Genomic DNA, 14,242 nt, shown 5'->3' on the forward strand with positions numbered 1-14,242 from the left:
TAATTTTCAGATACCGCTCCTTATATTGTATTTTGGTGGTTATCCATTTATCAATAACTGACAATTATGTATGGAGATCTCTTAGGTGATAGGAATATGAAATAACATGATAAATGAAACATGACCATGACCATGAAGAATCTTTCAGCCAGAAGAATATATTAAGAAGTGAAGAGGAAATTGTGTTTCGGGGTGATGAGTACTGTGGTGGGATAAGCACTGAGGGCCTGGGAACCTTCAGGAGGTTTCACACCCAATGCTGGATGCTTGGCTGAGGCAACCTGGCTAGGAACAGCTGTCTGGGAGAGGAATTCCAGGTGGTGCAAAGGCCCCAAGACACAAACTACGTAAAATTGCTTGCCAAAACCAATACCCAAATATTTATTCTATTCTATGTTGCCTTGCATTTTTTACGACCAGCAGTTGGGATGATTGCTTTTGTATTTGTCCTCTATGTAAAGTTTTGTGTCATAACTAGCATAATTATAAAATTGTAATATCAATATATCTAGGAGTTGCATTTGTTATTCATTGGCTTAAATTATTACACGCCCCCCACTTTTGATTATAATTAGAATCTATTTAAATTTTGAATGGTCATAAACCAGTAAGTTGTTATAATTTATGAATGTGTTGGGCAGAAAAAAGGAGACATCTATCTATTATTAAAATATTTTAGAAATCCCACAAAGATCACTGAAGAAGATATTTTGTCAGAGGGAAAGGATTCGGAGTGAATTTTTAACATTCTTATTAGCTTCTCCAAAGTGGGTTGTTTTTTTTTTTTTAAACCCTTGGGCATTTTTTATAAGCCAATATTCATCTCCCAAGCAAGGTTGTTAGAAAACTTTCAATATGATAGCCCTAAACTTAAGGATTCTGGCAACGCTTGACATCATAAACACATATATTTTTTAAGGAATAGAACTTTTCTATAAATATTCACTCTGGATGATACTCTTCTTGGGAGTGTTTTTTATTTCAACTCAAATAAATTTGACATTGGTTTATCTATCTATCGTTTATGAAATAGGAGATATAAGTGCTTTCAGATGTGTTGGGGATTCTTACTATTCTTCAACTCTTATTTAAACATCATCTAGAGACTATTTGTAACTAGAGACTTTTCCACTCTAAGACAGTTTAGATTGTGTTTTGTTTTTTTTCCCCCCACACAGATTCATTGTTTGGAAGCAGTCTGGGGCTTTTTAGAGAAATGCCTGTGAGTTCCATGGTCATGTATTTCATATTAAATTAACCATTTTCTCTGACCTGTAGCCTGGGTGTGTGATGCTGTGAGCAAATGGAGAACAGTATTTTAAATACAGTCAAACTGCATTTGCCAGTTACAGGATCTGCTAAGGAATCTTGCACAATATTGGATGCCAGAGTTTATTATTGGTTGAAGGAATACCACCGTGAATTTTTGTTTGTTTGTTTGTTTGTTTGTTTGTTTTAAAGATTTTATTTATTTGACAGAGAGATCACAAGTAGGCAGAGAGGCAAGCAGAGAGAGAGAGAAGAGGAAGCAGGCTCCCTGCCGAGCAGAGAGCCCGATGCGGGACTTTATTTCAGGACCCTGAGATCATGAGCTGAGCTGAAGGCAGAGGCTTAACCCACTGAGCCATCCAGGCGCTCCTGTTTGTTTGTTTTGAGAGGAATTCTGAATTCCTAGATTCTCTGCATAAGAGGGTTATGCTTCATGAGCAATGTGTTATTTATGTCTGTACATTTTTACAATGCTTCTCGGGTTTCAGTTTGATGACATAACTGTCATAAAGGAGCATTTGGAATAATATTGCTTGAAGTCATTCCATTGATCTATTTGAACTGAAATCCCATCTCTTTTTCTGTTTGCTACGTAAAGTGGAGTCAAATATTTGAGCTGTCAGTGGAGGACATTGAACTGCTTGGTTTCAGGAGATTGAATGGTATGTACTGTTAGTAAAAGAAATTATTTGCAAAGATGATTTCAGTACAGAAGCGAGAAAAACTACCAAGTTACTAACTTGGTGTTTTAGACGTGAATTACTAAGTGGCCGAATATGGAAAGTTCATACCACAGAATTACAGCCGAGAGAAAAACTCTATTTGCTTTAGACCAAATGTAGCTGGAAAAGTTGTTTTAGGAATATTCGCCAAGGCTTACCTGGAGTTGATGATTCCAAACCTTTTCTCCATTGTGATGTCCCGGATATTCCCCTGTGTGATAGATTCCCCTGGAAATGCCCAGATATGGGAGAAATTCTCAGTATTTTTTCACATGATTAATTGCATCAACTATTAATATTTACTGGCATCCTGGCACACTGGATTGCCAGGCAGGACAGACACAGTTCTCATAGATCCAAAGTAAAGGAATAAGAAAGACATAGGACATGCTTGAGTTTACACTTACCATACCTAAGAAAAGAAAATAATTTAAAAATTTGGACACTATATCTTTTGCAGTGAATATAATATAACAGGCCTCATGCTTTATCACTGCACGGCGGTCTGTTCTGCCAGCATGTCTGATGCCTGCTGGCCTGGAAGACTGGCTGGGGAGAACATCTAGCCATCATGAGTTCTCCAGATTTCATTGTTACTGTTGGGACATGGAATTCAAGGCCTGAATTAATTGCAACATACCCATTTTATTGGAGCGAGCTGTTCACTGAAAGCACTATTGATTATGTTTCTAAGAGAAATGCTTTGATGGAATTTTGAAACCAATACATCTATTTCCATTAGGACTTTAAATCACTTGTCATTTTTATGGAGGTGACAGTGACCCATCTGGGCATATAATTTGATGAATTATGGATAAGAAAAATGGAATGTACTTAATTTACATCAATTAGGAGTTTTTAGAATCTCTGATTGGGTATCATTACTGGAGAGTCTGGAGAATTAGAACTTGGGCATATTTGAATAAATATTATATGCTAAGAATCATACTTGGGCAGGCTTTTCATCTTTGTTAGACCTTGGAGAAGGATTGTTTTTCTTTGTCAGCTAAGATACTGGGTAAAGGTTGTAAAGGCATGTTCACATGCAATGATGAATCCCAAGATCCACAAAATGGAGAAGGTGAAGACATGGAGAAGGGCATTTCTCAAGTTTTTCTTTAGCAGAGAAATAGTCAAACAACAAAAAACATTTGAAGAATATTTTGACAAAGAAAATTACTTAAAGTGGAAGAGTATCATTTTTGTCTTAAGAACAGCTGAGTTAAGTATTTTCCTTTAAGGCGGATTCAAATTTTACAGAAGCAGAGAGCAATAAATCAAGGTAATGGTATATAGAAGAAGTAATGTCAGCTCTATTTCTTTTTTCCTTATGAAACATCTCTTAGGGCAAAAATTAGACTTTTGATGAGACAGAAGCAAAGACAAAAGGAAACACTTGTGTAGATAAAATGGTAAGTGATGTTGTTGGGTAGTTTAATAGACAGTGTAGAGACATGTAGTACCAACTTTTTTAATCTATTAAAATTTATTTATGCAACATTTATAAATAATAAATAAATAAAATTTATATAAATTTAAAATATTTTTATATAAAATGTATTTATATATTCTTTATATTATATGTTGATAAAATTTATTAAAATTTCTATATTCCATACCTAAGTCCTAAGTTTTAGGGAGCATGATTTCTTTAAAAAAAAAAAATCAATGACTTTTCAACTTACTGAGAAGAGTGACTCTAATAGAAACCATTTATAAGGGAAAAAACAGCATTTTCCCAATCTCCACTTCTGCAAAAAAGTTTAAAAATAAAAAGAAATAAAAAATTATAAAATAGCTGAGTACCCATGTATTCCCATGAATTCCCTAATACCCCTTATTAGTTAAATAAGGTCACAAGACTAGTTATGGTCAATGAGTTGTGAGTTGAAGTACAATTGATGAGGGGCACTGTGAGGTCAAAGCATTTATTAACAGGGGTGTGACTCTCCAGGTCTCTCCCTCCCCTTTCTGGTGACCCAGAAGCCATGCGTTCTGGCTGGCACAGTTGTATTAGACCGAGTCCCCAGACTGCCACTTTGAGGGGAACTGTTGTGCAGAGCCTCTAGACTCATGGCATTTTCATCTTTGTTAGACCTAGAAGAAGGATTTTCTATGAGCCTCCAGACTCATGGCAGACTTGCTCTGTGCTAACCCACGGAGAGCTCATTGTTAGACGGGTTTTGCAACACAGCTAATACTATGCTAATAAACAGCCAACCTTTGATATTCCATTGCAACTGCCATCCGATATCCCGGGATGAAACTCCTAAGCACGTTGACTTTGCTCCCCTCCATTCTTCAGTTCTTTCCCTTTTACTTTAAACACGGGTTTTCCATCTCGATCTCTTCTAAATAAACTTTTCCCATATTATGAAGCATATACTTTTGGCCCAATATTTTAGCTGGACAGAGAAAGAGTGCTAGATGGCAGTAGGTCGTGTTTATTAAATATGACCTTTGAAACTGCAGATGAACCTGCCGTGGGCAACACGACATCAAGAGCGGCAGCCCCCCGGCTAACATCAGTGGAAAGCGCTCCCATGACTCCTATTGTCTAGATGATGGTGGTGGGATGGTAGTACTTGACATCAGCTAACATCTCTATGGCACTCACCATGTACTAGTCGGTGGTCTAAATGTTAACTCATGTTAACATTATTTCATTTATAATTAGTGATTTCCTCCTTCGTTCCTACAATCTGACGTCTACTCATTGTCAATACCCACCTTATTTCCCTACTTCGTGATACCCCTTCCCAACGCCTCCAGAAAAAATTGTCACTCCTTCTGAGCTTCCTTATCACTTGACACATATTTTTTTTTAAAGATTTTTATTTATTTATTTGATAGAGAGAGATCACAAGGAGGCAGAGAGGCAGGCAGAGAGAGAGGGGGAAGCAGGCTCCCCGCTGAGCAGAGAGCCTGATGTGGGGCTCGATCCCAGAACCCTGAGATCATGACCTGAGCTGAAGGCAGAGGCTTAAACCACTGAGCCACCCAGGCGCCCCACTTGGCACATATTTTTATTAAAGAACTTACAAGGGGCCCCTGGGTAGCTTAGTCGGTTAAGGATCAGACTTTTGCTTTGGGCTCAGGTCACTGTCTCAGAGTGTGGGATAGAGACACCCCCCAACCCACTGGGCTCCGCTCCTTTAGCAGGGAGTCTGCTTCTCCTCTGCCTTTGCTCCTCCCCCTGCTCACACTCTAGTACACTCACTCTTTCTCTCTCTCTCAAATAAATAAAAGGAAGAAAGAAAAAGAGAAAGAAAGGACTTATAACACTATAGTATAATTATTTGTTGTGTCTGGATCATCACATACATTACAAGGGCTGTTTCTTGTAAAGCTTATATGTTGTCTGTAACATCAATAAATGTACAGTGAATGGTTGAATAAATAAATGAACAAATGAGTTAGATACATGATTAAAATTATTTGAGATTTTTTTTGTTTCTTATGTTCAAAAGAGAACTGCTAAATAAGAACCTGGAAAAATTTACGGTAAAAACAGAAGATGTTTACAGCTTGAGAATAACTCTGAAAATGTATTTAAAATTTCTGGGCTTCATCTTCAAACCACGTTTTAATCAGATGCCTTCTTTGGCCTGGATACTCAGATGTCACCCAAGGGGTAAAGTGCATTAAAAGGATTTATTTTCAAGGAAAATGCCTAGAAAATGCCATTTCAGACCACTGGGGACAGGGCAGAAATGGCTTAGGGATCCTGTAAGGGTCCAAGGAACTAATTTTTTTTCACGTTCAGGAGACATTAGACCTCTCTATGTAACTTAAAGGCAATGCTGTAGAAGCATAAAACCTAATAGCAAAGAAAAGTGCTCCTTGGTGCTTCTGTATGGATTAATAGTTTACATTAGGATTATTGACGATTTAACCAGAGAGAAATGAATAATGCAACTGAACATTCCCTTTGTAAATTAGAGCCTTCGGATAACTTAATCCATTGAAACTTTGACATGATTTTTATTGAAACAGGTTAAATTCAGGGTCATTGATGGGTCCTTTCAAGTAAAAGGGTTATCTTAGGAATAACTTCCCACCTTTTCTTTTTTAAAAGATTTTATTGATCTATTCATATGTCAGAGAGAGAGGGAGAGAGTGCACAAGCAGGAGGAATGGCAGGCAGAGGGAGAAGCAGGTTCCCTGTGAAACAAGGAGCCCATTCCAGGACCCTGGGATTGTGACCTGTGACCTAAGCCAAAGGTAGATGCTTAACCAACTGAATCACCAAGCACTCTCTTCCCAAAGTTTCTTACTGTAATGTCAACTTGAGCAGCATTAAGCCTTTGTGACCCTAAAGTCTAGGAAGGAAATAAAAATCACGTTTTTATTGTTCCATTCAGAAATATTAGGAGTAACGAGCCTTTTTGAGCCCTTGCTGTGTGCCAGGACACAGGCAGTGCCAGGTACGTTGCTAACTCCATACTATTTTACCTTATTAATTCCTCGCAGCGTCCTTTTGAGAGTTATTCCATTATTTCCATTTTACAGATGAAGAAACTAAGGCACAGAGAGGTTAAATCAATTGCCTGAGTCACAATGTTGCACAGTTATTAGGTGGCACCAAAGTCCTGTACTTAGCCCATACAGCACACAGGTTTCTCCCGAATGGGGATGTGGTCCTCTACTCTTTTCACTGTTTTCTGAGGCTAAGGGGACAAGTGGGACTAGTACAGGGCTCGTTCCTCTGAGTACTTTTCCATCAGACACTGTTTTTCTCCTTGGTCTACTATGATTGGTCAGGAGGCTGGAGGGCATATCTTTTCCCCAGAACACTTTGCTACCCACAACTCCAATTTGGGTTGTGACCTACTGTTGGGAAATAAGGAATTTATGTAAACTACCTACTCTCCCTGCTATTCAGAGGACTACATTGTCCAGATATCTCATATATCAATTTTTTCATGAGTCTCCGTGTGATAACATTTTTAAAGGGACCACATGTTTTGTCTAATGTTTGTCACATTAGACAAAATGTCACATTAATGTCTAATGTGACAAACATTAGACAAAAAGAAGAAAAGAAAGAAAATCAGAGTCTGGCTTTCATTTAGGTTTAGTGAGTATCTGGAACCCTTTCCCAAAAGTGCTTTCAGCACAAGTGGTTGGATCATATTTTTTTTTTTTTTCAGTAGCTCTCAGGTATATACAAAGAACTATATTATTATATGAATTTCATCTTTGTGGTGAATGTTAAGTGAGTAAAGAGCTCTGGAACTACCAGAGTACAGATTTGTGCCAGTTACAATGAAAATAACAAATAATCTATTTAAAAATGGGCTGAAGACATAAACACATTTCTCCAAAGAAGACATTCAGTTGGCCAACAGACGCATGAAAAGATGCTTAGTATCACTCATCATCAGAGAAATCCAAATCAAAACTACAAAAGGTATCTCCTCACACCTGTCAGAATAGCTAAAATCAAACAGACAAGAAACAACAAGTATTGGTGACGATGTAGAGAAAAAGGGACCTTTGTCCACTGTTGGTGGGATTGCAAACTGGAGCAGCCACTGCGGCAAACAATATGGAGCTTCCTCAAAAAGTTAAAATTAAAACTATCCTACGATCTAGTAATCACACTACTGGGTATCTACCCCCAAAATACAAAAACATTAATTCAAATAGACACATGCACCCTTATGTTGATTGCAGCATTTTCTATAATAATCAAGATATAGAAGCAGCCCAGTCCAATAATAGATGGAATGGGTAAAGATGTGTTTTTGTGATAAGCACTGGGTGATATACTCAACTAATGAATTGTTGAACACTACACTAAAGATGTACTATATGTTGGCTAATTGAACATAATAATAAAAAATTAAAAAGAAAAAGAAAATGTGTTATACATACAATATTATACATAATGGAATATGTTGTATATATAATGGAATATGTTACATATAATGGAATATTATTTAGTCATAAAAAATGAGATCTTGATAATTTGCAACAACATGGCTGGAGTTAGAGAGTATAATGCTATAATAATTAAGTCAATCAGAGAAAGACAAATACCATATGATTTCGCTCGTATGTGGAATTTAAGAAACAAAACAAATGAGCCAAAGGAAAAGGAGAGTCACACAAACCAAGAAACAGATTCTTAACAATAGAGAACTGCTGGTTACCAGAGGGAAGGTGGTGGGGGAGGGGCATGGTCAAACAGGTGATGGGGATTACTCATCACTTGTTGTGGTGAGTATCAGATATTGTATGAAAGAGCTAAATCATAATCTTGTACACCTGAAACTAATATGACACTATGTTCACTATACTGCAATTAAAATAAGAACTTAATAAAAGAATAATAAAAAAAGATTATGTTTAGCAACTGAATTTTGATAATGTTTATACAATTTACAAAGTACTTTTATTAGTATGTTGTAGAAACAGTTTGTGAGGTACACAGAGTGAGCCTTTTATAGATGAGGAAACAGATGAAGAAATCTCATTACATTACAGGACTTGACAGAGACAGCGGAGCACTCACCTTTTGAGTCCTGGCTGAAATCTCATAGCTCCCACATTCCAGCCCTTGACTTTCCTAACCCCCCTGTGACCCAGCTCTGTGGCTGGTCTCCCGAGGAGGCGGGGAGAATCAGAGGGTAAGAGGGCTACGTAATGCCATCATGAGTTATTGAAAATTTATGTGTGGGAAGCATAATGGACTTCACAGCTCTGGGTTTGGTTGCTGACAGGTTCTACTTACTGACGGAGGGCTTCAGATTTTCCTGTGTCTCTGCCTCTCTCTGTCTCTTCCTTTCTGGAATTGACTTGCTACAGCAACGTATGATTCATTCACTAAATATTTACAGCTCTCTAACCCACTTGCCTGGGGAATTTTCTTCCCCTGATGCCAGCCTGGCCCCGCTGGATTCTCACGGTAAATTCTGAGAGGAGGAATGATAGCTTTGGGTATATTGTTGGCAATTCAGTACTGCCTGGCTCCTTTGCTGACTTAATTGGCATTTTAATTGGGAGCAAAAATTTACGTTATTGTAAACATGTTATAAGGAAGGCATTATGCAAGGTATTTGGGGTGAGCAGGAAATGAAAATGCAGTAAAACTTTCCTGAAGGGCTTTTTAGTCTAGTAAAGTCATTTCTAGGCCTAAAAATCATGTGCTGACTCATTTTTTTTTCCTCTCTGAAGCAATATAGATTATCCAGTGCTCAAAGACACAGTGCATTTGTTCATTTATTTAATAAATACTGGGTGGCTATTATGTGATCAGGCAACATCCTGCCAATGCCAGCCGGGGGCGATGGAGCCCGAGACCGCTTATCCCCTGTCTTTTACAAATGAGAGAAATGATTTTAAAAGAAACATAAAAATAAATAATATGGTACAAGTTATATTATGCATGAGGAGGCAATAAAGAAAAAAAAAAACACCCCAAGCCAAACCCCACAAAAAGAACTCAACAAGGGGCTAAGACATTGAAAAGCAGACTTGAAGAGGAAATTTTTTTTTTTTTAAGATTTTATTTATTTATTTGGCAGAGAGAGAGAGAGAGATCACAAGTAGGCAGAGAGGCAGGCAGAGAGGGAGGGGTAGGCAGGCTCCCCACTGAGCAGAGAGCTGGATGCGGGGCTCGATCCCAGGACCCTGAGATCATGACCTGAGCTGAAGGCAGAGGCTTAACCCACTGAGCCACCCAGGCGCCCCAGAGAGGAGAGATCTTTAAGCAGAATGTTCAGGAAAGGTGTCTCAGAGCAGGTGACATTTAAACTGAGACATAGTGGGGACAGGAACTCGTTTTGGGAAAAGAGGGGAGGGGAGACCACCTGAGGAAGAGCGTAATCTAACACGAACTCCAACCAGCAAAAGCAGAAGGGAAGTTTGGCTGCGTGAGCAGGAAGTCCAGGGAGCGATTACATATCGGGCATGGCCAGCGTCAAAACCTCAAATGACACAGGCCACCCCGGTCCTGCTCTCCACCTCATGCCTCTGCTCTCTGGAGTCTGTATGTTTTAAAAAGATGACTTGTGCTGCTCTGGGGAGAATGGGTTGTAAGGTATAAGACTTAAACTTCAGTAATTACTTCAGAAACTTCTGTAGCAATGTGGGTGGGATAAGACAGTGGCTAGTATTAGGGAGACAGCCGCTAGATAGAAGTGGACAGACAGAGGCATTTCATTTTGGGGGAGGGTGTGGTAAAGCCAGTAGGATTTACCAACAGGAAGTGAGAGAAAGGAAGGAGTAAAACACGATTCTGAGTTTTTGAATTTGAGTACTGGATGTCATTTGTGAAGATGGAGGATTATATGTGGGAAGATTTGCAGAGGGATGGTTTGGGGAGGGAAAGTCAGGAGCTCTGTTTTGGCCATGTGACGTCTGAGCTGCCCGAGAAGCACTCAGATGGTGGTATCAAGGGCCCTGTGGTCCGTGGGAGTGTGAAGCCCAGAAGAGCAGCTTGGTGACAAGGTACACTTTTAGGGTCCTCGGCATGCCGCCACCGGCAAGGACACGACTGTGTGGGGAATGAGTGTGGTGAGAGATAGGGTTCATGGCAGGGTCCTAAGAAACATCTGCGAGAAGGTTGAGAGTGGATTGAGAAGGGGCGGTGAGGAAGTGGGGAGACCAGGAGAACGCCACAATGCGGACGCCAAGAAAGTGTGTGGTCTCGTGGAGTCGGGGATGGACTTGGTCAAAAGCTCCCAGAAGGGAAGGGCAATAAATATGGGGACAAAATCGTGGGCTTTGACAACTAAGTCTAGCAGTTGAACGTGGACTCGAATCTTGCAATGCTGAAAGGCACAAACAAGTTCATAGCTAGAAGGGACAATACTCTCTTGTGGGGCTGTGATCCTCTGGAACCACTTCCAAAACACATTAACGTTTATTACTGCTTTTCCCGCAATGTCTCTATGTGGGGTGGCAGGGCAAAAACCGTTATTACCATTTCACAGATAAAGAAGTCGAGGTTTAGTGTGGCAAAATTTTATAGCTGTGCGCCCCCAAATTCCTGCCATCCCAGGCTGGACCGTGCTTCTCAGTCTCTGGTTCCTGTCCTTGCCGGCTCCACGGCCATCTGTCTTGTTCTCGACATTGGATTAGAGCGGAAGTGAGGATGCGTCCCTTTCCCGCCACTCTTACAGAGCAGGTGGGATTTTCCCGTATTTTCTTTCCCTTTCCAAGAGCAAGAAGCAGAGGACTTCGATGCCCTCATGGATGGAAGGATTTGAAAGCTGGAAGAGTTGGGATCTCTGAATCACCGTGGGAGGGAAGGCTGCCTGCTCCCGAGGAATGCCGATATCGAACTGTGACGAGCAAGTAGCAATATTTTATTAACAGTGAAATTTTGGTGTTTGTTCTACAGCTAGTCTTATCTTAACTAATGGATCTGGGAATATTAAGTGTCTTGTAGAACCTCCCATAGTAAGTTGTGGTGACGTCATCACCAGAACCTAGATAACCCCTTGTTAAGTCTGCTGACGGTCTCCACTGCCCGGGGTACCCCGGGATGTAGGGACAGAGGATGCTCTGTATAGGAAACTCTAAAACTGGGGAAGTGGATAGTTGCACCAAAGGCTCATCTGAAAAATAATGTTTCAGATTTTTGAAATAGGTGAAATGAAGGGGCCCATCCTGGGATCCTTCTCCATCTGTGATGTAATACAAAATAGCCTCTATTAGCTGCTTAATGTCATGGTTTTTGTGGTCTGAAACTGAAATGCATTCCTAAGAGTAAGCCACCAACAATGTGCATAACATTTTATCCCAGATGGCTCTGTCCTTTGCCAATTTTTTGTGGAAGTCAACAGCTTGTCTGGGAGAATGCCTCAATACCCTTCCCAGGTCAAAGTTCTCCTCCCGTAACAGCACACTCATGTGTTTTGCTCTAAGAAGAGAACAGCACGGTAAGGAGAGAATCATTCTAGACTAAAGTATAATTAGTCTTTTTTATAAAAAAGGGGAAAATCCCCATTCTAACAAAAGTATTCAATTTCATTATCCAAGGGATGATGATCCTCATTCATGGATAATGATCAAGAATTTCTTGTTACCAGGTTTGGGGTTAGTACTATTTCTGACGTTTTCTTCTGAAACAATTGCCAGTCTTTGGAGGAAATGATACCAAAAACTTCCACGAGTGGCTCGTCATTTTGAAAAACAGTTTCCCCGTTCACTAGTCTCTGTCCGGAACAGCAGTTTCCTGCTCTCCCTTGCACCCAGCAGAGAACCGTTGCTGTCTTGAACTGGGTACCAGGAAAAAAAGAAGTTGGAGATTTTCCTTTCTTTTTTTTTTTTTTTTTTTAAAGATTTTTTATTTATTAATTTGACAGAGAGAAATCACAAGTAGATGGAGAGGCAGCCAGAGAGAGAGAGAGGGAAGCAGGCTCCCTGCTGAGCAGAGGGCCCGATGCGGGACTCGATCCCAGGACCCTGAGATCATGACCTGAGCCGAAGGCAGTGGCTTAACCCACTGAGCCACCCAGGCGCCCGAGATTTTCCTTTCAACTCGAACTAATTTGTCATGGGTTTTCTGTCGTAGATTTGGTGACTTGGGGGATATCCTAACAGAAGAGGGAGTGGGTTGGTGCACAGAGTGCAGCAGAAGAGTAAATGTCCTGCCCAGTCCTATAGAGACACGTGCTAGTAGTTTCTCCTCCATGCCTCATTCCTCTGCGGTTATGGCTTCTTTTAAGTGCAATGCTGCCTCTTCTCTTCGTTGTATGAGGCAGTTTTCCCTTTGCATGAAGAGGTGTCATGGGCAATGGGCAGTCTATAAGCCACTCCTCCCTCCCCGAGGGATGGGGAGACTGAGGCAGAGCCTCTTGGGTCTTGGGTGTGCGGGGGGTGTGTCTCTGAGGTTAGAAATGGAAGCATGGAGTATGGGGAGTTTGTTGGAACAGAAGTTCCCACATCAGAGAGGGTCTAGGCAAGCTGAGGTCCCCAAACCTGAAAAGGGTCAGAATGAAGCGGAGATCAAAGATGGGCACTGAAGTTAACTGTGTGGAGTCAAGTGCTTATGAAATGAAAGAGGGTTGCCTCCATTTTGACCCCAAGCTTTCTAGTTGGGTTCTTCTTTCCAACTTGTCTCTTGGCTCAGGAGGAAGACCCTAAGAGCAAAGCATTGCCTGGTGGGCACGGAGACTGCCCCCTCAGCGGTAAGGTCTACCCTGAGCCAGCAAGACCCCGCCCATGCTGGAGTCTAAGGCCTTGATGGATCTGACCTTCACTGCCCACCTGTGCGGACCCACCCACCTTTGCCCCCCCACCCCCCTTCCTTATGTAGACTTGGAAGCATTTTTGGACCCTTCCAGTTAAGTCTTTGAGACACTAGCCGCTGTTTTCCCGTGTCAGCTCCCCTGAAAGTAGTTCCTTTCTTGTCTCACCACACTCGCCTCTCTGCCTTTGGATTCTGTCAGCGGGGAGCCGGCCCAGCCTGGTCTGTCTGCGCCCCTGTGCCCCGGCTACACTCAGAAGGAAAAATTGATATAAACAGAGTAGGACCCAGATCTAAGCCACTGCTTAATTACCAAAATTTGCTCTTGCTTATTATTTTTTTTGAATGATAGTTCCTTAAAATAATTTCTTAGAGTTCCTAATTCTCTTTAAACCTTTCTAGTCTTAAATTACTTTTAGTGTGTGTGTGTGTGTTGTGTAGATGTATCTCCGTATGGGGAGATCTTTCAGGGTTCCCGTATGAGACTCCAAAAAGCATTCTCTCTGCTGCGAAAGGGGCCAGGATTTGCTCTGATGTCCTTGCTTCCTTCCCTGGGCGGTGGGATCACTCTGGGCAGCTGGAAAGCAAAGCACTGAGGCGTTGGGAATATGCATCCAGCTGGTAGCCGAACTGAAATTCCGATCAAAGGCATGCTTGCTGCTGTTGCGGAAGCCCCAGGAAAGGACATAGGAAGGTCTGCAACAGAGAGATTACAAAACCCTAGGTGAGGTAGCACTAGAGATTTTGAGATTAAGATTTGAGATTCTTTTGCTAGAGGTGGTATCCAGGAAAGATATGCAATGAAAAGATCAAAGTTGTTGTTGTTGTTGTTGTTTTTAATCAGTTTAATTCTCTTATCTCTGGATGGCTACCAAGAGGAATAAAAAATTGTTTTCTTTAACTTAAGCAGGAAAAAAAAAAACCCACAACAAAACCTCTAGCAGTTACTTCCAATAGTTTGCCTAAAAAAGCTCATTAACAGATGGTACCTGACATCCCAGAGCACAAGCAGAGGCTGACTTCAAAGCTCAGGGTTACAGGACAGCTT

At 40.9% G+C, this 14,242-nt stretch overlaps 1 protein-coding gene across 1 annotated transcript in view; it reads right to left on the reverse strand.

The window, feature by feature from the left end:
• The window catches only part of MAPRE2 (microtubule associated protein RP/EB family member 2), a 197,030-nt gene extending 188,042 nt beyond the window's left edge, over positions 1-8,988 (reverse strand). The window contains exons 1-2 of the mRNA XM_082699580.1: positions 8,512-8,988; positions 2,150-2,219 (exon numbers count right to left, since the gene is read on the reverse strand). Of these exons, the coding sequence (XP_082555706.1) occupies positions 2,150-2,219; positions 8,512-8,537 (96 nt within the window). The 5' untranslated portion in view covers positions 8,538-8,988. The remainder of the gene's footprint in view (positions 1-2,149; positions 2,220-8,511) is intronic.
• Positions 8,989-14,242: the final 5,254 nt, after the last annotated feature.

This window comes from Mustela nivalis (genome assembly GCF_964662115.1).
Source record: "Mustela nivalis genome assembly, chromosome: 14".
Lineage (NCBI taxonomy): Eukaryota > Metazoa > Chordata > Mammalia > Carnivora > Mustelidae > Mustela > Mustela nivalis.